The sequence below is a fragment of the Tursiops truncatus genome, chromosome 7 (assembly GCF_011762595.2).
Source record: "Tursiops truncatus isolate mTurTru1 chromosome 7, mTurTru1.mat.Y, whole genome shotgun sequence".
Lineage (NCBI taxonomy): Eukaryota > Metazoa > Chordata > Mammalia > Artiodactyla > Delphinidae > Tursiops > Tursiops truncatus.
The window spans coordinates 62,390,330-62,413,368 of record NC_047040.1 but is presented as its reverse complement, the minus strand read 5'-3'; the positions used below and the strand labels follow the sequence as shown (position 1 = coordinate 62,413,368).

At 35.8% G+C, this 23,039-nt stretch overlaps 1 protein-coding gene across 5 annotated transcripts in view; it reads left to right on the top strand.

The window, feature by feature from the left end:
* Positions 1-23,039, top strand: part of PPIG (peptidylprolyl isomerase G) — a 41,103-nt gene that overhangs the window by 9,180 nt on the left and 8,884 nt on the right. For 3 of the 5 annotated variants that reach the window (XM_019922843.3, XM_019922840.3, XM_019922841.3), the window contains exons 2-9: positions 13-60; positions 384-461; positions 556-630; positions 1,265-1,372; positions 2,180-2,224; positions 3,104-3,191; positions 7,507-7,536; positions 7,628-7,767. In XM_019922843.3, the coding sequence (XP_019778402.1) occupies positions 401-461; positions 556-630; positions 1,265-1,372; positions 2,180-2,224; positions 3,104-3,191; positions 7,507-7,536; positions 7,628-7,767 (547 nt within the window). In that variant the 5' untranslated portion in view covers positions 13-60; positions 384-400. Of the gene's footprint in view, positions 1-12; positions 61-362; positions 462-555; positions 631-1,264; positions 1,373-2,179; positions 2,225-3,103; positions 3,192-7,506; positions 7,537-7,627; positions 7,768-23,039 lie in introns of those variants that run through there. The other 2 variants (XM_033860047.2, XM_073807595.1) reach the window with 2 other exon arrangements.

Here is a 23,039-nt window from a genome sequence, read left to right as displayed (position 1 = left end):
TTTGTTTTCTAGGCGCAAAAAGATTGGATCAGCTTGTCCTTGATTTTTCTCTATTTAAAGGTAATCTGCCTGCTTAGTTCACTAATCATACAGACTTAATACAATTTTCTGTTTGAGGTGGCAATCTATATTTGGTTGTTAAAATAGAAATTGTGTTATATAATGGCTAGACCTATAATGTCTTTTCTGATTGCCTCACAAGATGCAATCTAATCTCTCAAAGAAAAGAATAATTCATGTGATTTATGTCATGGAAATAAATAATAAAATAAATTCAGACTACATTTTTCATTTATGCTCCACAGTTTTGTTTTGTTTTCAGAAATGTATGAAAAATCTTTGCTGTTTTCGTCTGTTTGCCTGAAACTGTATTTTACTCATAGATTGAAGTACTGAAGCCATGGGAATAAAGGTTCAGCGTCCTCGATGTTTTTTTGACATCGCCATTAATAATCAACCTGGTAAGGAAATTAATGTCCCTATTTAACATTTATATATAAGTACTTAATATTTTAAGTTAGTAAAGAAATTTAAACCAACTACCTTCTTTTTTAGCTGGAAGAGTTGTCTTTGAATTATTTTCTGATGTGTGCCCCAAAACATGCGAGAACTTTCGTTGTCTTTGTACAGGTTTGTTGACATTTTCACTTGCCCTAATAGTAGTCCCATTTGATTTCAGTTTGCTTTGATTTTTAATTTAACATGTTTTAGATTTTTTCAGGCATATTATTTCCTTCTCAGCATGCTGACTATGCAACATTTACTAGACATGAAAGTAATTCTTATACATATTAATTGTAATGGGATTGTATCTGAGATTGATTTCTACACTCAGTAGAAAAGCATGGGTGCTTTTTAAATGAATTTTTTAAAAATTCCTGAGGAAAGTTAAAATTCTGTAATTTAAAGAAGTCTGTATAGGTCAAGAGAGGTGTATTTTACTGGGCAAAAGCTTTCATCATTAATTTTTTTTTAACTTTTAAATGTCTTATTTATTTTATTTAAATTTTTCTTCTAGTTTTATTGATGTAATTGACATATACTGCTGTATAAGTTTAAGGTGTACAGCATAATGATTTGATTTATTTGCATCATAAAGTGATTATCACAGAAAGTTTAGTGAACATCCGTAATCTCATATAGATACAAAATTAAAGAAGTAGTGAAAAATTTTTTTCTTGTGATTTCATCATGAATTTTGCTTTAATACTACTTCCTTAATTTCTTTTCTACTTAACAGCCTACTAATTTTTCTTCCTTGTAGGTGAAAAGGGGACAGGGAAATCAACTCAGAAGCCATTACATTATAAAAGTTGTCTCTTTCACAGAGTTGTCAAAGATTTTATGGTTCAAGGTGGTGACTTCAGTGAAGGTAAGACTTTGATTCCCACAAAGAAAATCATATATTTATATTCTTTGTTAAATACATGAATCTCAAAGTTAGACAAGTCTCTAGAAGTACTAGGCCAGTTTTCTTCTCAGCCCACTTAATCTTTGGTCAAACAATTAGAAGTACTGGGAATTCCCTGGTGGTCCAGTGGTTGGGACACGGAGCTTTCACTGCCGAGGGCCTGGGTTCAATCTCTGGTTGGGGAACTGAGATCCTGCAAGCTGCCTGGTGTGGCCAAAAAAAAAAAATTAGAAGTACTCATAGAAATAGATAAAAAGGAGGAAACACATAGGAAAAAATTTCATGTTTGATATATGAATTTCAGAAATTTGCTTCTGGATTAAAAACAAAACACTATTCATCTCTTAGTAGCCTATCAGTGTTCATGTTTGATTTTGTCACAGCCAGTAATCCTTTACTACAGTATGGTTTTTACCTCTATTATTGTAAAAACATTGAAACTGTGTTTTTAAAGACACTTTGAGAAGCTACTAGTAATTTCTGTTAAAAGACCTACATAATCATTAGGATCTGAACATTCTTTCTTCTACAGATCTTAATAAACTTTGTTACACTCATACTGTTGTATCATAGAGGAGAGAAAGTAATTTGGGGTCTTGTCAGTATTGACTTTAAGTTAAGGTCTTATAATTTGCTGTGAACGTTTGAGTATTCTTGATTCAAAGTCATTCAAGTACCTACTTTGTAAGAAGCATTGTGTTTAGGTAGGACCTTCAAGGAGATTGCTGACTTATCAGTTCTAAGAGTCCCATGTTTTTTCATTCTTAGGAAATGGACGAGGAGGGGAATCCATTTATGGAGGATTTTTTGAAGGTAAAAACGTTTGTTTAAATTGTTTTTAATGTTTTCTAGTATTCATTGATTTTTCTCTCTTGAATCAATAAGATTATTGATATACTAATATCCAACTACCTTCAACTAAACGAAGTTAATTTTCTTGTGAAAAATTTTATGTGATAGAGTTTTTATAAAGGTAGGATTTTTTTGTAATTAGTACATTCGTACATTATATTACTTGAAGGGTTTCAGTGATCTGTAATAAACTTTTAGAATTGTAGTGCTAGAATAGGAACTTCCATAGCTTGATCCTAATCTTTATTAAAAGAGATTCAGCTATATTTCGTAGTGACAATATCAACATTTTTGTGCATCCATTTTTCTATGAAGATTTTTTTTTAATCTTTGATATTCTGAATTTGGCTGTAATGGTTTTCCCAAATTTAAGTTTTCTGTCTGGAATTTTTTATTAATGTGAAGATCATTTGAAAGACTATAAACATGTGATTGTGGAATTAATTTCATATTTCCCATCTTTCACTTTTGGGAGTCAGTGAAATTTTTTTTCACGTTCCACCTGCTTTTTTCCAATTCTAATCCAAGATTCGAAGGCAATCTGCTCTTTCTATCATGGCAGATATTAAGTTTAATGAGTGCCTCTCTGTGCTAAGAATAATATTGAAAGGGGGTTGGTAAAGTATTTGGATTTTATAGCAAGGGATTGAAAATTAGAAATATTTTAATCTGAAAAGATGGAGGAAATTGGTTAATATTGGATTTCTCTTCTTTTAACCTTTTATCTAAATTTTGTCTGACACTAAAGAGCACATGATATGAACACAAGATATGAAGAGGAATGAAAATGAATTTTGGGGGGGAGTTATACCTATAACTGAAAACTTTGCTTCTCTATAGATGAGAGTTTTGCTGTTAAACACAACAAAGAATTTCTCTTGTCAATGGCCAACAGAGGGAAGGATACAAATGGCTCACAGTTCTTCATGTAAGAATTAATGATCTGATGATTTAAAATATCACGTTTTTGGTGTGTCGTTTCTCTGTGTGCCTGCCACTGATCACTAATAAATAGGAGAGGGACGTATGAGGGAGAGAATTTTTGAAGGAGGAAGAACAAAGAATTGTTGAAAGGGGAGTTGAACTGTACTGCTAAAGTTTTCAAAAGATGAAGACTTTTGTCAAGAGGACTCAGGAGCCAGCTTGAAGGGGTGGCATTCCGCCTGGCCAAATTAGGACAAGTTGAGCATTGATTATCTTGAAAATAAATAATGATGGTATCATATTATCAAATAAAATGGAAATCCAGGAGTCCATTCAGATATAAATAATAAATGAATAAATAACAAGGGAGAAAGAAAAACTGTTCCTTAGTAGAATGCAACTAATAAATGTAAAAGGAATTATAGAGTTAGAAATGTCCCTGTTTTGCAGTCATCTCAGTAACATTGATTCAGGAAAGAATTACCTATGGATGGTAAATTTATAGGGTAAGTTTAACAAGGAACAGGATGTTTGCATTGAGTATCTCTTCGTAAATTACTTAATTATAAAGAGTAAAATACAGTTGTTCCTCATTCAAAGATTCTGTATTTGTGAATTTGCCTACTCGCTAAATTTATTTGTAACCCAAAGTCAATAGAGCTAATGTTTTCCAATTCTGACTACAAAAAAATTGTTACCAGGGCTCTTGTCAGCAATTCATACTTTTTATCATGTCCCATGGGTAAAGATTTGCTCTCCTCTTCAATAACTGTAAACTCCTCTGGTCTCAGAAGAACTTAATCTGTCAGCATCATGTGGATTATTGTGTTTTCTGTTCCACATTTGTAACTCCCTTCTTCCACAGTGAGAAATCTCCCTCCGAGTGTGTTCAAAATTTCTACTCATTTGTTGAATCCTATATTTAAAAATTGCCATCCTATACCACTGTGAAGAGTAACCTACTAACTAGAGTTCACTATTTATTTATAGCAATTTTTGTTTTTACAGTGAGGGTATGTAGTTAAATTATCATGTTTAAAAATGACCTGGATTAGTACTTTTTAGTGTAAATTTTGTGTGGTTTTGTGACTCAAAATATGTTAAATTCATTTCCGATTATATTTCATTTGTTCTCCCTCTCAGGTTGATTTATTTCTTGCCTTTTTGTTTTAAGCTTTTAAAACATTAACATGATTCCAAGAGTCAAAGCAAAGAGAATACTTCTGAAGTATCACTCGCACCTAACTCTTCATTCCATTCCCATTCCCCCATTTTTTTTACCTTTTTTTTTCCCACCACCTATCCATATTAGTAACCAACCTCATTAGTTTCTGGTTTATTTTTCTGTATATCTTTTTACAAACATAAGCACAGATATATATTTTTTTCTTATTTTCCCTTTTTTCTTACACAATAGATAGCATACTGTATATGTTTTTTTCTTTTCACTTAATGATATAACCTAGAAATCACTGCATATCAGTTCATAGAGATCTTTCTCATTTTTTTTCCCCCACAGATGTATAGTAGTCTGTTGTGTGTATATACTGCAGTTTATTCAGCCAATTGCCTATATACAGGTGTTTCTGATTTTTTAAATGAAAACAACTTATATCACATTTGTTGTAGGAAAATTAGAACACACAGATTAAAAGAAGAAAAACAATCCTATCCCCAGAGCATCTTTACATGCAATAAAAATACAGGTAGATAGTTGCATATAGTCTGTAATCAACTTTTGGATGTAATATAAATTTCTTTGTACATCACTAAATATGAATTAACATGTTAATCCATTGTTTGAATGTACTGTGGTTTTATTTATTTAATCTTAGTTTTGAACATTTGGTTTGCTTCTTGTTTTCAAACTGCTACAGTGAACATTGTTGTATCTATTGTTTGATGTATTTTTTAATTCTTTTATGTAAGTTGTTAGAAGTTTACTTAGTGAAATGCTTACATATTTTTAAGGCTATCCATATATATTGCTACATTGACTTCCAAAAGGAAGTGTGTAGTTTACTCTAGAGCAACAGTATGTAAGTGCCAGTTTCACCAGATCCTCAGCAACACTGAGTGTTATCATTTATTTTCACTTTTAAAAATAAAATCCCTCCTGTGCTTACCAAAACCCATATGTTAAATGCAAATAACCCTTCATGTATATTCTCAGACTCTTGCAATTGTTGGTTTCTCCTGACCTCTTTCCACTTTTAGATAACTATTCTTTACTACTTCTGTGTTCTGTTTTTTTAAAGGAAACAACTTCAGTTTTTAATCTTTTTTTAAATGTTTTATTTTATTGTTTTATATTAATTATATAATATAAAATTTGCCATTTTAACCATTTGTTAACTGCATACCTCACTGGTATTAATTATATTCACAATGCTCTGCAGCTACCACCACTATTTCCAAAACTATTTCATCATTCCAGAGAGTAGCCATTTTCCCTTTCCCTCAGCCCCTGGTAACCTTTATTCTACTTTCTGTCTCTATGAATTTGCCTATTCTATATATGCAAGTGGAATCATACAATATTTGTCCTTTTGTGTCTAACTTATTTCACTTAGCATGTTTTCAAGGTTCATCCATGTTTTATAGCATGTATCAGAACTTCATTCCTTTTTATGATTGAATATCATTCCATTATATATACATACCACATTTTGTTTATCCATATTCATTTGTTAGTGGGCATTTGGGTTGTTTTCACTTTTTGGCTATTGTGAATAATGCTGCAGTGAACATTGTCATATATATTTGTTTCCCTGTTTTCAGTTCTTTTGGATAGATACCTAGGAATAGAATTTCTGGATCATATGGTAGTTCTATGGTTAGCTCTTTGAAGAACCACCAAACTGTTTTCCACAATGGCTACATCATTTCACATTCCCACCAGCATTATACAAAGAGTTCTAGTTTTTCCATTCTTATCAACACTTTTTCACCAATCTGAGAGTGACCATGAAAGCAATGCAAGTATTGGTTTAGGGGTTACAAATAAACTCGCGAGCAAGCCAGTGGACAAATACGTAATCTGTAAAGTGAGGATTGACTGTATCTTGATGCAAATTATATACACTAAATGTAACACAAATACATATATAGTGTATACCTAGGTTTTTACATTTCTAGGTGGTTTTAGCAAGTTCAGGTGATCATAGCTGTTACAGTGAGAAAACAATAACAGGTTATTAGTTTTTAAAATACGGTGAACTTTTAAAAATACATGTATGTGTTAGAATTTTTTTTAGTGTGTGTTTTAATCAAAAGTTAGCTTAAATTGTGTTCCTTCTTCCAAATTTCTAATGCCTTTTTTGATAAGATTTTTAAAATGACAAATCTTGTACAATGCCCATATTCAGTCTGTTGTACCAGTGTGTCTTCATAGCTACTCAGATAGCAGCTTTCTTAGCTACAAAGCTTTAAGGTTGATGTGGAGAAAAGAAGGACTTTTAAAAATTCCTTTTTGCTAATTTTAGGTTTTGTCCAAATTTTAATGCAGATATCTTTCTTAAATGTGAAATTTACTTTATGTTAGGGATAACAAACTCAAATACCCATAGGTCTTAGGCAAGTAATATAAGGGAGTAAAGGCTGCTGGGACAAGAAACGTAATGATTAATCTCTGTATTAGAGAAGGCAGGGATACTCAGCCTGACCAATTATTGCCACATGCCAGGTGCCATGTCTTTCCATGTTTTCAAAAAGGTCTGGAATCTGGATTTTTTTTTTTTTTTTTGAATCTGGATTTTTATATAGAAGTATCCAAATTTTTAAGTCTTGGCAGCTAATTTAAAAATTTATAAACACTACATGGACCATTTCTGTTCAGGTCCAACAGAACATGTATGAGGACATCAGAATATGACCTGGGCTTTAACTGTTGAAAATGTTAAGATTGAAAAACACTGTTGTTAAACCCATAAACTGGTGAAATGGTTTGCTAAATTATGATATGCCCAGACAGTAGAATACTGTACAACCGTGGATATTCGATAAGAACCCAGTTACATGCAGGAAACATGGATGGATAGAAGTAACACCAAAATGTGAACTTTAATTTCATGTAAGTTTTCAACAGTGTATAGGTATTTCAGAACAAGTTTTTGAAAATGCATTGTCGAAAGCATCTTGCATTTGATTCTATTTAAGGTTAAGGTAAATAAGATTCTGTTATGTTAAGATAGCATATATATGATTTCTTTGTTTGCTACTTTGTTTCCAATGCAGTTATTTTCTTTTCCTTTTTAGAGATGCTAACTTTGTTTTTCTCTGACTTTGTTTTTATTCTTCTATCTGATGACTTCCTAAAGAACAACAAAACCAACTCCTCATTTAGATGGGTAAAGATTATTTTAATTTATTTTACAACCTACTTTAAATTAATATTAAAATAAGAAGCTTTTATTTAGTCATCTTTACTTGACTCTTTAGGCATCATGTTGTTTTTGGGCAAGTGATTTCTGGTCAAGAAGTTGTGAGAGAGATAGAAAACCAGAAAACAGATGCAGCTAGCAAACCATTTGCTGAGGTGCGGATACTCAGTTGTGGAGAGCTAATTCCCAAATCTAAAGGTAAAAACAAGTATATATTTCTCTTTCTTACAATCTGTTTGTTTATTTATTTATTTGGCTGTGTTGCATCTTTGTTGCTGCGTGGGCTTTCTCTAGTTGCAGCTAGCAGGGGCTACTCTTCGTTGGGTTGCGCGGGCCTCTCATTGCGGTGGCTCCTCTTGTTGCGTAATGGGCTCTAGGCGCACAGGCTTCAGTAGTTGTGGCTCACGGGCTCTAGAGCGCAGGCTTAGTAGTTGTGGTGCATAGGCTTAGTTGCTCTGCGGCATGTGGGATCTTCCGGACCAGGGCTCGAACCCGTGTCTCCTGCATTGGCAGGCAGATTCTTAAGCACTGTGATACCAGGGAAGTCCCTAAAAGCAAGTATATATTTCTGATAACTCCTACGCACACAAAACAAACACACTGTAATTAGTTGACACGATCTTTACGCTAAAGTGAATATAAATATGAAGTTTTTGTGTTTTTAAATGTATTTTTGTGTTTTTCAAATGTGTTTTATCTTACTTCATATTTTGTTCATTTATCATGTAACTGCTTAACTTTCCTTGAATTATTTGCAGTAATTCATCCATCTGCTTCCACTTTATTTTTTGGGCTTTTTAAAAAGTATAGTTGTCTAGGGCTTGCCTGGTGGCGCAGTGGTTGAGGGTCCGCCTGCCGATGCAGGGGACACGGGTTCATGCCCCGCTCCGGGAAGATCCCGCATGCCGCGGAGCGGCTGGGCCCGTGAGCCATGGCCACTGAGCCTGCGCGTCCGGAGCCTGTGCTCCGCAACGGGAGAGGCCACAACAGTGAGAGGCCCGCGTACCGCAAAAAAAAAAAAAAAAGTGTAGCTGTCTAAATAGCATGGTAAATAAATATTCTTCTAGGGAAAGAGATGGTGTGGGGAGGATGACAGTTGAAGAGATTAACATAGACTAATAAACTTCACAGGAATAAATTATTTCCCCTTCATGCACTGCTTAGATTCAGAAGCATCTGGCATGTTTGAGAGCTTTTTCTGTTACATGTTGCTAACTCATTAAAGTCTTTAATATTCCTTTCAGAATTGCCCTAAGTAGAACATTCTGTTCTCAAATTTTAGGTATACTGATGTGCTCTGTAATATGCACGTTTTATTTTGCTTTTCTTTAGTTCCCCAATCAGGGATTGAACCAGGACCCACAGCAGTGAAAGTGCCGAGTCCTAAACACTGGACCTCCAGGGAATTCCCTGGAGAAGGCTTATTTTTAATTTTCTTTCTCTGCATTCCACTTTGATTCTAATGATTTCACTTTCTTCTCTTTTATGTCAAATATATACCTTCTAAACCATCACAGGAATATTGCTGCAGCTCATACTGGGACTGTTTAACTTCTTGTGTTCAGAGTCTGGCTATCTATCCTTATTTACAAACAGCAGTTATAATGTATGCCTTGTGTTCGTGATGATTCAGAAAGAATGAAGTGTCGTTGAGTATCTTACCTTTTTTTGAAAAAATAGAAACTAAAAAGCAATCTAAATCTTTGCATATTTTAGACCCTGAATCTTCTGCTATTTAATTCTTCAAAGTGTTGTCAGTACAATTGGAATATTTTGGTTTAAGATATTATTTCTTCCCACATCATCTAGAAAGTATTCATCTTTTATTCTGTACTTAACTGTTTTTTGGCTTTTTTCTTGTGTTTTATCGTCTTCAAGGATCTTGTGTTAGGATCTATTCTCTGCTTATAAAAGTTAAGGATGCTGTGTGGTTTACATATTTAGAAGAGATAATTAAAAAGCTTACATCTTAAACCATAAATGTTATCATAGACTCTAATAAATATGGTGTAAAGATTCTTTTGGTACTAAATGGTCAGTGTATGAATATTTGCTGAAAGGATGAGAAGATGAATGAATGTCACTCTCTGTATATTATTATGTTTTTATAATATATTTTCATTTGAAGCAATAAATGCTAATTTTGCCCATGCCATTGTGGCCAGGAAGTTGTGCTGGAAGTTGATGTAGTGTTCTAGTGTGTGTTCCTCAGACTCATGCTAAGGAAGTATATCTTGCCCTTATCAGTTTCATCAGTTGGGGAAGATTTGGCCCTTTGTTACTGTCTGCACAGGAGTTACCGAAAGGCCAGATTTGTTTTGAGTCGTACCTTCCATGCCTGCTCTGTTCTGGATCACACTATAGAAAGAGGAAAAGATCTTTATGTTTGAGGTCACACAGTTTGGCACCTGTTACTCTACAGTCCTTCAGTTACCATTCAGAACATTGGTCAGAATGGATTTTGTCAAGCATCAATAAAATCTTTTTTTTTTTAGGCAGAGCTGAGTCTTCCATCCAATTTATAAGTTTGATGGCCTTCTTACAGTCTTAAATTGGACATAGTCAAAAAGCTTTGTGTAACACAGCGGTGTTCATCATCATCATCATATTTAAAACCTTGTTTGAGAGATACACTCCCCACTTTAAAAATAAATACCGAATCTTTTTTTTTTCTTTTTCTAACTTCCTGAAAGAAAACAAAAAGACTTCTGAAGAAATATGACTGTCTGGGCCCACCTGTAAGTGGTCTTGGTGAGTCTGGGCAATCATCCTGGGCCTTCCCTTTGCTGTTGTGAGATTGGAAATTCTACTTTTTGTGGCTATTTGAATGTGCCTGAGAAGGTTCAGAGTCGAGGGGAAGATCCTTCCAACAGATGCAGAGGAGAACACAGGAGGCTAATCAAAACTGCAACCCTGTAGAGGCTATCAAGGGGCAGAGTGTAGGATAGAACACAGACCACTACGCTGATTAAGGTACTTCCTGGCTTTTCAAGAGTTACCATGATCTCAGATCATGCTGGTCTCTTCAGAGTTTCCTGCAGTTGTTAAAGAGAGGTTTGTCCACCTTTGCTATGCAGCATGAGTTGGGGCTGATGATATATTACAGAGTACATAGAAACACAAGTGCTGAGTTATGGCAGCATGGCAATAAATAAATAGTTATATGAGCAGAAATCTTGTATATATGTGGTAGAAAACAGATTACCTGGCAGTACAGAAAGAAGAGCACAATAGAGGAAGCAGTTGGTGAATCTTGTACTCAGGAGACAGTAGAAAAAATCAGACACTCATTTGTATGGTGACAGGATCCCATTTCAGTGTCTTTATCCTGGAATTAAGAGCCATGGTGATAGCACTTTTAATGGAGAATAGTGGGATGTTAAACTTCGAATCTGTTTAGAGGGGAGACCCAGTATTTTTGAAATGAAAAGAGGTTCATTTGAGGTATAGTTCTCTTCTTTATTTCAAACCTTATTTTGATGATGGCCTTGAAATTTCCTTCAATATAAAGGCTTCACGTGAAATTCATTGGCATAAAATTTACACCTCTCAAAAAACTAGTAAAGCAGCATTTTCTTACCATATGTTTTTACAAGTAAAATGTTCTAGAAGTTTGTTTTTTCACCTTAACAACATACTAGTAAAGTCAGTACCCAGTAGTATTACACCATATCCTACCTCCCCTCCCAACAAAGGTCAGTGAACAGGGTTGGGAATTTCTTTTACATAGTGATTGATAAGCAAACTGCATAATCTAAATAATCTAAAATAAACTAACCAGAAGTGGCCCAAGAGTTAAAAAGTGTTGTTCTTTTATCTTAAGGATGGCTATATGCTTATAAATGATACTTTGAAATAGATTTTAAGTGGTTAGGCAGGAAGTAGGGTTTTTTGGAGAACGGGGTGACAACAATTGTTGTCAGACTTGGGAGTTTTAAAATTTAATACATTGATTTTGTTCAACATTTAGAAAGCATAAAAGGATAGTCAGTGAAAAGTCTTTTTTCCGTTTCTGCCGATCAGTTCCCATTCTCAAATTTTGTATACCATTCTACGTGTATGTGAATGTTGATAATATAAATTCCTAGAAATAGAATTAACAGATTATAGGGGTTATGCATTTGTAATGTTGGTAGGCATTGCCACTAGAATATAGGAAAGTTAATTTCCCTATGCCCTTTGCAGAGCCACATAATATCAAACTCTTTAATCTTTGCCAGCCTAATTACAGGGTTGGTGGTTGTTGTTGCTGTTGTTTTTAAAGCTGGTTTAAATGAGCATTTCTCTAAGGTATTTGATGTTATCATCTCCTTAGGAGCCATTTATATTTGTTTTTATATGAGTTGATTGTTAATTGCTTTGCCTCATATTTTTACTCAACTCCAAGCCTCCTTGTATTTCCTTTTGTTTGGAGAAATTGGCCATTTTTTTAAGGGTAGGTCTACTGGTAACTATCTTAGTTTTCTGAAAATGTTGTTATTTCCTTTTCTTTCATGATGGGTATTTTCACTAGATGTAGAATTCTGGGTTGGCAGTTCTTTCAACACATAAAAAAGTGTTAGGCCACTTCCTCCTGGCCTCTATGGTTTCAAGTGAGAAGTCTGTTGTTCAAATCATTGTTCCCTGTAGGTAATGAGGGAATTTTCTGTCATTATTATTTTAAAAATTTTTTTAATTTCAAATTTTTCTCCTGGGATTCCGATAACATAAATGTTAGATCTTTTGTTTATTGTTCTACAGGTCTCCGAGGCTCTGTTCATTTTTTTTTTTTTTTTTTTTTTTTTTTTTTGGTAAATTCTGTTCATTTTTTGTTTGTTTTTTTAATTTTCTCTGATGTTCTGGTTGGGTGATTTCTATTGGTCTGTCTCTGGTTCGCCAGCAGTTTCCCTGTCATCCCCACTCTGATATTGAGCACATTTTATTTCAGTTATTGTATCATTGTATTTTTCAGTTCTAAAATTCCTTTTGATACTTTATATCTTCTTTTCTCCTGAGATTTTTAAACTCTTTTCATTTGTTTAAAGAACATTAATAATTGCTTGGGGAAGCATTTTTAAGATGGCTTTTTAAAAATCCTTGTTAATTCCAACATGTGAGTCTTCTGGGTGTTGGTGTCTTTTGATTGTTTTTTCTTTCTTAAGTTGCGATTTTCCTTGAAAATGGTTCTTGAAATTATTAGTGATACATTTTTTTAATTTTGTCCTGGAAATTTGGGGTATTGTATGTTATGAAACTCTGGATTCTGTTTATGTTTTCTATTTTTAGCAGGCAGTCACCTTATATAGGTTTAGCATTTAGGTCCTGGCCTCCTTTTGTAGACTGTGGTTTCAATGATAATTCAATTTCCAGAGCCCTTGCAGTACTATTCTGGTTTCATTTGTATGCTACTGAAAAACCGGATGCTATTCAACACTGTAGTTTAATTCTCAAACCTTTTGCCATATTAGTTCTGGTCAGTTTAACTTGGGGGTCTCCTCCCCAGGACTTCATCTGTAAATTTAAAGAATCTTTTTCTCTAGCTTCCTTCTCTGAAATCTGTGCCACCTGCTGGTGCAGTGAGGGGAGCTGAAGCCCAGGCTTCCCACTTTGTCTCTACTGACATCACTCTGGCAAGGGAAGGGGAACACTGCTTGAAGGGGAGGGTACCGGAAATCCAAATTCTCTACTTTGTCTCTGCTGATAGAGCCAAGAGGGAGTTGGTGAACTTTTTTTTTTTTAATTTTCCCCCTTAGTATTTGCTTACAGTAAAGCAGGTATTGGTGACAATTTTTTTGTCCTGCTAAACCATCTTTTTTCTATTTCTCTGTCTGGAGAGAGCAGGCCTTTCTTGGGGCTTTTACAAACCTGTGTCCGTTGGCATTTCTGAGTTGCAGGCTTCTTCAGCGTGATGTCTAAGGTATATGGGAGACAGATTGAAAACCACCATGTCACCTTCAAATCCAGAGATCCCTGGCCACTCTGCCTTCTTTCTACCTTTCAGAGTCTTCTTATGTTTGTTTCTTTTTGTATTATGTCTAGGATTTCTACTTACACTTAGCAGGAGGATAGGAAGAGATGAATCTATTCCATCTTCACAATTTCTCCATTCCTTTCTTCATACTTCTAAAGTGTTGTAAAATAAATCTTCCCTTTTATATCCAGAATCTACTCATCCTTAAATTACACCTATAAAGGAGTTTGTTCAGTGCTTACTAGCACATTGTAAGCACTCTACAGATACTACTCCACACTACTTTTTCCTGCCCCTATTTCAAATCCTAACATAGTCAGTTCTGCTATACTGCTTGTTTTGAAAGCATGCATTTATTCCATTCAGTTGATACATTAGAAGACAATTTGAACATAACATCAGTTTCACCTTTGCCTATGCATGCTCTTGTCTACAAGAAATACTGAGTGCAGAAAACCATACGCAGTTGAACAGCTTTACAGGAATACACAAAAATTACACATACCCAGGGGAGTTCCCTGGTGGCCTGGTGTTAGGATTTGGCACTTTCACTGCCCCATGGCCCAGGTTCATTCCCTGGTTGGGGAACTGAGATCCTGCAAGCTGTACAACACGGCCCCCGCCCCCCAAAAAAAATTTACACATACACACACCTCACACATCTACTAAGCTACCTCAGTTCATCACGTGTGTTATGAGCCACGCCTAAGTACAGTTTGTACTAAAACTTTCCATCTAATTTCATATCACCCCCCTTGCACTAACTTTACAGTAACTCACAAGCTATAGCCCTACTGACATTCACTTCCACAAGCAAACCCATGATTTTCTCAAAGTGCTGTATTTAATTGTCGTATTTATGTATTTCTTAACTATTTAACATGCGTGAAAGCTCTGTTGCTATTTCTTTTTTTTTTTTTTTTTTTTTGCGGTACACGGATCTCTCACTGTTGTGGCCTCTCCCGTTGCGGAGCACAGACTCCAGACGCGCAGGCCCAGCGGCCATGGCTCACGGCCCAGCCGCTCCATGGCATGTGGGATCTTCCCGGACCGGGACACGAACCCATGTCCCCTGCATCGGCAGGCGGACTCTCAACCACTGCGCCACCAGGGAAGCCCTCTGTTGCTATTTTTATTAGTTTCCTATCTTTTTTTTTTAATGTGTCACTGATGAAGTTTTTGAGTTTTGTGCCCCTAACCCCATTTTTCCTATAAGCCATGTGGTTTTTATTGTACAGTTTTTCATGGCACAGTGATTTATAGAAATGCATATGTTGGGGGACTTCCCTGGCGGTCCAGTGGTTAAGACTTGCACTTCCAGTGCAGGGGGCGTGGGTTCGATCCCTGGTTGGGGAACTAAGATCCCACATGCCACGCAGCAGGGCCAAAAAATTAAAAAAAAAAAAAGAAATGCATATGCTGTCTAACAGCAGAACTGACTGTGCTTCTCCAAACCTTTTCTACTTTACTCTTGTCCTTATTGACCATATTCACTAATAAATCCATATACAATTTACAGTCAGAGTTTCTAGAAAATTTATTACAACTCAATGTATGTTTTCAGATGCTGTTTGCTGTTAAATTCACACTTGTTGGTCTTATTTTCCAAATAGACAGTAAACTCTGTGAAGGCAGAAGTTTGCTATGGAACTTCCCCATTTATACTCTACAGTTCTTTCTCTCCATGTCCTGGCATCATGTTAAATATATATCTATGTACTATTCACTTAAACATACTTGTTGATCTGAGAAGGATAAAATTTCAGATTCCCGATGTGCCTAAGTCATATTTTTAAATTTATGTTAACACAAATTTTGACACTCAAGCTACATTCTGTTAGAACTATTATTGATATTGGCATGTCTCTATTTTTTTCTTCTTACTCTTCTGTTTTTAACTGCTCTTTCTCAGTCATTTTATCTTTTTTTCTGAGCAGATTCATAGGAAAAGGGGACATAAATTAAATTTCACTAAAAAATAATGTTGAGAAACATGAAAAGAGGGAGCCTTTCAACCTTAGAGCTTTCTAGGTTCTATTCCAAGGCATCCTCCCTAAAAACACAGTTTATTTTCCTTTTTTCAAAAATTAATTAGTTAATTTTTTTTGCGGTACGCGGGCCTCTCACCGTTATGGCCTCTCCCGTCGCAGAGCACAGGCTCTGGACGCGCAGGCTCAGTGGCCATGGCTTACAGGCCCAGCCACTCCGTGGCATGTGGGATCTTCCCGGACCAGGGCACGAACCCGTGTCCCCTGCATCGGCAGGTGGACTCTCAACCACTGCGCCACCAGGGAAGCCCCTATTTTCCTTTCATAGTTCATATCGTCTAATACTTGGGCAGATTATATTACCCTAAAAATAGTTATAAATCTTTTCTATGATCTTCTATATTGTTGTGATATTTTGCTTCGCTCAAATGCTTACATGAAAAGTGAAGTGAAAACTAAATAATGGTTATTTGAAATATATTTAATACATTAGGTGGGGAGAATGGGCTTGCTTTTTTTTTTTTTTTTTTTTTGGGTAAAGTTAGATTGTTTATTTGAGATTTTTCTTGTTTCTTGAGGTAGGATTGTATTGCTATAAACTTCCCTCTTAGAACTGCTTTTGCTGCGTCGCATAGGCTTTGGATCATCCTGTTCTCGTCATTTGTCTCTAGGTATTTTTTGATTTCCACTTTGATTTCTTAAGTGATCTCTTGGTTATTTAGTAACATATTGTTTAGCCTCCACATGTTTGTGTTTTTTACATTTTTTCCCCTGTAATTTATTTCTAATCTCATAGAGTTGTGGTCGGAAAAGATGTTTGATATGATTTCAGTTTTCTTAAATTTACTGAGACTTGATTTGTGACCCAAGATGTGATCTATACTGGAGAATGTTCCATGCGCACTTGAGAAGAAAGTGTAATCTGCTATTTTTGGATGGAATGTCCTATAAATATCAATTAAATCTATCTGGTCTATTGTGTCATTTAAAGCTTGTGCTTCTTATTAACTTTCTGTCTGGATGATCTGTCCATTGGTGTAAGTGAGGTGTTAAAGTCCCCCACTATTATTGTGTCACTCTCAGTTTCCTCTTTTATAGCTGTTAGCATTTGCCTTATGGATTGAGGTGCTCCTGTGTTGGTGTATATATATTTATAATTATTATATCTTTTTCTTGGATTGATCCCTTGATCATTTTGTAGTGTCCTTCTTTATCTCTTACAACGTTATTTTAAGGTCTGTTTTATCTGTCATGAGTATTACTACTCCAGCTTTCTTCTGATTTCTATTTGCATGGAATATCGTTTTCCATCCCCTCACTTTCAGTCTGTATGAGTCCCTGGGTCTGAAGTGGGTCTTTTTTTTTTTTCCTGTGTTGTACAATATATCCTTGTATCTTATTTATTATTATTTTTTTATACAGCACATTCTTATTAGTCATCAATTTTATACACATCAGTGTATACATGTCAATCCCAATCGCCCAATTCATCACACCACCACCACCACCACCCCGCAGCTTTCTGCCCTTGGTGTCCATATGTTTACTCTCTACATCTGTGTCTCAATTTCTGCCCTGCAGACCAGTTCATCTGTACCATTTTTCTAGGTTCCATATATATGCGTTAATATACGATATTTGTTTTTCTCTTTCTGACTTACTTCACTCTGTATGGCAGTCTCTAGATCCATCCACGCCTCAACAAATGACCCAATTTCATTCCTTTTCATGGCTGAGTAATATTCCATTGTATATATGTACCACAACTTCTTTATCCATTCGTCTGTCGATGGGCATTTAGGTTGCTTCCATGACCTGACTATTGTAAATAGTGCTGCAATGAATATTGGGGCGCATGTGTCTTTTTGAATTGTGGTTTTCTCTGAGTATATGCCCAGTAGCGGTCTTGCTGGATCATATGGTAATTCCATTTTTAGTTAGGTTTTTTTTTTTTTTTTTTTGCGGTACATGGGCCTCTCACTGTTGTGGCCTCTCCCGTTCTGGAGCACAGGCTCCGGACGCGCAGGCTCAGTGGCCATGGCTCACGGGCCCAGCCGCTCCGCAGCATGTGGGATCTTCCCGGACCGGGGCACGAGCCCATGTCCCCTGCATCAGCAGGTGGACTCTCAACGACTGTGCACCAGGGAAGCCCTATTTTTAGTTTTTTAAGGAACCTCCGTACTGTTCTCCATAGTGGCTGTGTCAGTTTACATTCCCACCAGCAGTGCAAGAGGGTTCCCTTTCTCCACACCCTCTCCAGCATTTGATTGTAGATTTTCTGATGAAGCCCATTCTAACTGGTGTAAGGTGATACCTCATTGTAGTTTTGGTTTGCATTTCTCTAATTAAATTAGTGATGTTGAGCAGCTTTTCATGTGCTTCTTGGCCATCTGTATGTCTTTTTCGGAGAAATGTGTATTTAGGTCTTCTGACCCTTTTTGGATTGGGTTGTTTGTTTTTTTAATATTGAGCTGCATGGGCTGTTTATGTATTTTAGAGATTAATCCTTTGTCTGTTGATTCGTTTGCAAATATTTTCTCCCATTCTGAGGGTTGTCTTTTGTCTTGTTTATGGTTTCCTTTGCTGTGCAAAAGCTTTTAAGTTTCATTAGGTCCCATTTGTTTACTTTTGTTTTTATGTCCATTACTCTAGGAGGTGGATCAAAAAAGATCTTGCTGTGATTTGTGTCAAAGAGTGTTCTTCCTATGTTTTCCTCTAAGAATTTTATAGTGTCCGGTCTTACATTTAGGTCTTTAATCCATTTGGAGCTTATTTTTGTGTATGGTGTTAGAGAGTGTTCTAATTTCATTCTTTTACATGTAGCTGTCCAATTTTCCCAGCACCACTTGTTGAAGAGACTGTCATTTCTCCATTGTATATCCTTACCTCCTTTGTCATAGATTAGTTGACCATAGGTGCGTGGGTTTATCGCTGGGCTTTCCCTCTTGTTCCATTGATGTATGTTTCTGTTTTTGTGCCAGTACCATACTGTCTTGATTACTGTAGCTTTGTAGTATAGTCTCAAATCAGGGAGTCTGAGTCCTCCAGCTCCGTTTTTTTCCCTCAAGACTGCTTTGGCTATTCAGGGTCTTTTGTGTCTCCATACAAATTTTAAGATTTTTTGTTATAGTTCTGTAAAAAATGCCATTGGTAATTTGATAGGAATTGCATTGAATCTGTAGATTGCTTTGGGTAGTAGAGTCATTTTCACAATATTGCTTCTTCCAATCCAAGAATATGGTATATCTCTCCATCTGTTGGTATCATCTTTAATTTCTTTCCTCAGTGTCTTACAGTTTTCTGCATACAGGTCTTTTGTCTCCCTAGGTAGGTTTATTCCTAGGTATTTTATTCTTTTTGTTGCAGTGGTAAATGGGAGTGTTTCCTTAATTTCTCTTTCAGATTTTTCATCATTAGTGTATAGGAATGAAAGATTTCTGTGCATTAATTTTGTATCCTGCAGCTTTACCAAATTCATTGATTAGCTCTAGTTGTTTTCTGGTGGCATCTTTAGGATTCTCTGTGTATAGTATCATGTCACCTGCAAACAGTGACAGTTTTACTTCTTCTTTTCCAATTTGTATTCCTTTTATTTCTTTTTTGTCTCTGATTGCCGTGGCCAGGACTTCCAAAAACTATGTTGAATAATAGCAGTGAGAGTGGACATCCTTGTCTTGTTCCTGATCTTAGAGGAAATGCTTTCAGTTTTTCACCATTGAGAATGATGTTTGCTGTGGGTTTGTCGTATATGGCCTTTATTATGTTGAGGTAGGTTCCCTCTATGCCCACTTTTTGGAGTGTTTTTATTATAAATGGGTGTTGAATTTTGTCAAAAGCTTTTTCTGCATCTATTGAGATGATCATATGGCTTTATTCTTCAATTTGTTAATATGTTGTATTAGATTGATTGATTTGCATATATTGAAGAATCCTTGCATCCCTGGGATAAATCCCACTTGATCATGGTGTATGATCCTTTTAATGTGCTGTTGAATTCTGTTTGCTAGGATTTTGTTGAGGAATTTTGCATCTATATTCATCAGTGATATTGGTCTGTAATTTTCTTTTTTTGTACTATTTTTGTCTGGTTTTGGTATCAGGGTGATGGTGGCCTTATAGAATGAGTTTGGAAGTGTTCCTTCCTCTGCAATTTTTTGGAAGAGTTTGAGAAAGATGGGTGTTAGCGCTTCTCTAAATGTTCGATAGAATTCACCTGTGAAGCCATCTGGTCCTGGACTTTTGTTTGTTGGAAGATTTTTAATCACAGTTTCAATTTCATTACTTGTGATTGGTCTGTTCATATTTTCTGTTTCTTCCTGGTTCAGTCTTAGAAGGTTATACCTTTCTAAGAATTTGTCCATTTCTTCCAGGTTGTCCATTTTATTGGCATAGAGTTGCTTGTAGTAGTCTTTTAGGATGCTTTGTATTTCTGCAGTGTCTGTTGTAACTTCTCCTTTTTCATTTCTAGTTTTATTGATTTGAGTCCTCTCCTGCTTTTTCTTGATGAGTCTGGCTAATGGTTTATCAATTTTGTTTATCTTCTCAAAGTACCAGCTTTTAGTTTTATTGATCTTTGCTATGGTTTTCTTTGTCTCTATTTCAATTATTTCTGCTCTGATCTTAATGATTTCTTTGCTTCTGCTAACTTTGGGTTTTGTTTGTTCTTCTTTCTCTAGTTCCTTTAGGGGTAAGGTTAGATTATTTATTTGAGATTTTTCTTGTTTCTTGAGGTAGGCTTGTATAGCTATAAACTTCCCTCTTAGAACTGCTTTTGCTGCAGCCCATAGGTCTTGGATCGTCATGTTTTCATTGTCATTTGTTTCTAGGTATTTTTTGATTTCTTCAGTGATCTCTTGGTTATTTAGTAACGTAGTGTTTAGCCTCCATGTGTTTGTGCTTTTTATGTTTTTTTCCCCTGTAATTCATTTCTAATCTCATAGCGTTGTGGTCGGAAAAGATGCTTGATACGATTTCAATTTTCTTAAATTTACTGAGGCTTGATTTGTGACCCAAGATCGATCCTGGAGAATGTTCCGTGCGCACTTGAGAAGAAAGTGTAATCTGCTGTTTTTGGATAGAATGTCCTATAAATATCAATTAAACCTGTTTGGTCTATTGTGTCATTTAAAGCTTGTGTTTCCTTATTAATTTTCTGTTTGGATAATCTGTGCATTGGTGTGAGGTGTTAAAGTCCCCCACTATTATTGTGTCACTGTTGATTTCCTCCTTTACAGCTGTTAGCGGTTGCCTTATATATTGAGGTGTTCCTATGTTGGGTGCATATATATTTATAATTGTTATATATTCTTCTTGGATTGATCCCTTGATCGTTATGTAGTGTCCTTCCTTGTCTCTTGTAACTTTCTTTATTTTAAAGTCTATTTTATCTGATATGAGTATTGCTACTCCAGCTTCCTTCTGATTTCCATTTGCATGGAATATCTTTTTCCATCCCCTCACTTTCAGTCTGTATGTGTCTGTAGGTCTGAAATGGGTCTCTTGTAGACAGCATATATATGAGTCTTGTTTTTGTATCCATTCAGCAAACCTGTGTCTTTTGTTTGGAGCATTTAATCCATTCACGTTTAAGGTAATTATCCATATGTATGTTCCTATACCATTTTCTTAATTGTTTTGGGTTTGTTTTTGTAGGTCCTTTTCTTCTCTTGTGTTTCCCACTTAGAGAAGTTCCTTTGGCATTTGTTGTAGAGCTGGTTTGGTGGTACTGAATTCTCTTAGCTTTTGCTTGTCTGTAAAGCTTTTGATTTCTCCATCGAATCTGAGTGAGATCCTTACCAGGTAGAGTTATCTTTGTTGTAGGTTCTTCCCTTTCATCACTTTAAGTATATCATGCCACTCCCTTCTGGCTTGTAGAGTTTCTGCTGAGAAATCAGCTGTTAACCTTATGGCACTTTCCTTGTGTGTTATTTGTCATTTTTCCCTTGCTGCTTTCAATAATTTTTCTGTGTCTTTAATTTTTGCCGATTTAATTACTGTGTGTCTCAGCGTGTTTCTCCTTGAGTTTATTCTGTATGGGACTCACTGCGCTTCCTGGACTTGGGTGGCTATTTCCTTTCCCATGTTAGGGAAGTTTTCGACTGTAATCTTTTCACATATTTTGTCTGGTCCTTTCTCTCTCTCTTCTCCTTCTGGGACCCCTGTAATGCGAATGTTGGTGTGTTTAATGTTGTCCCAGAGGTCTCTTAGGCTGTCTTCATTTCTTTTCATTCTTTTTTCTTTATTCTGTTCCGTGGCAGTGAATTCCATCATTGTGTCTTCTACGTCACCTATCCATTCTTCTGCCTCATTTATTCTGCTGTTGATTCTTTCTAGTGTATTTTTCATTTCAGTTATTGTATTGTTCATCTCTGTTTGTTTGTTCTTTAATTCTTCTAGGTGTTTGTTCTTTAATTCTTCTAGGTCTTTGTTAAACATTTCTTGCATCTTCTCGATCTTTGCTTCCATTCTTTTTCCAAGGTCCCAGATCATCTTCACTGTCATTATTCTGAATTCTTTTTCTGGAATTTTGCCTATCTCCATTTAGTTGTTTTTCTGCGGTTTTATCTTGTTCCTTCATCTGGTACATAGTCCTCTACCTTTTCATTTTGTCTGTCTTTCTGTGAATGTGGTTTTCATTGCACAGGCTGCAGGACTCTGTAGTTCTTCTTGCTTCTTGGGCTTGCCTTTTAACGAAACCAACTTCAGTGTATTTCTCAGGAAAGAATCACAATGCAAAATAAATATAAATTGGAGCTGGTGAATAAAGCTTTGTTAATCATGGGGAAGAGCATTACTATGTTTTGTCAAGTAATTTTAACAGCTGTATTCTGTGCTTATGTGGAATATTTTTATTTTGTCTCCATATTATATGGCCTCAGATATTTGTATTTAGAGTTACTCATATGCATTATGAATTTATTTTCTTCCTTAGGTTTCTTTAAGTTTGATTCTCCCCCCTCAGGTTTTTAGTGTATGCAAGTAGGTTTTTCAGTTTGCATACCCATACTGCCTCACCATCAACAGTGGTTTTGGTATCAGATAAACAATTGGACTCATGAGACAAGATAGGCTTCACTCAGCACTAAGCTTATTTATCATTAAGAAAGGATATAGGACAGGAAGCAGCACAGCTTGAACAGCAGCGTCATATTAGAGATGTCATGAGTTCTAGGCAGAACTTGCATATATCCTAGGCATCTCAGCTTAATAGGTTCGTGGTCCTGAGGAGCATGACTGGGTGACGAAGACTACCTAATAAGTTCATTGAAGCTATTACCTCTTGAGTTCCTTCAGCTTTTATACCTTGTTCCCATTCTCCAGTGCAGCAGCATCTCTTCGGTATCAGAGAAATAATCTTAACAGTGAACCACAGACCCTTGGGCAAGTACACAGTAACTCCAGCCAGATTCTCATTTATCTCTGTAACTCAGTACACTCCTATAAATTCTGAGTTAAAAGAGGGACTTCCCTGGTGATGCAGTGGTTAGGAATCCTTCTGCCAATGCAGGGGAGGGACACTGGCTCGATCCCTG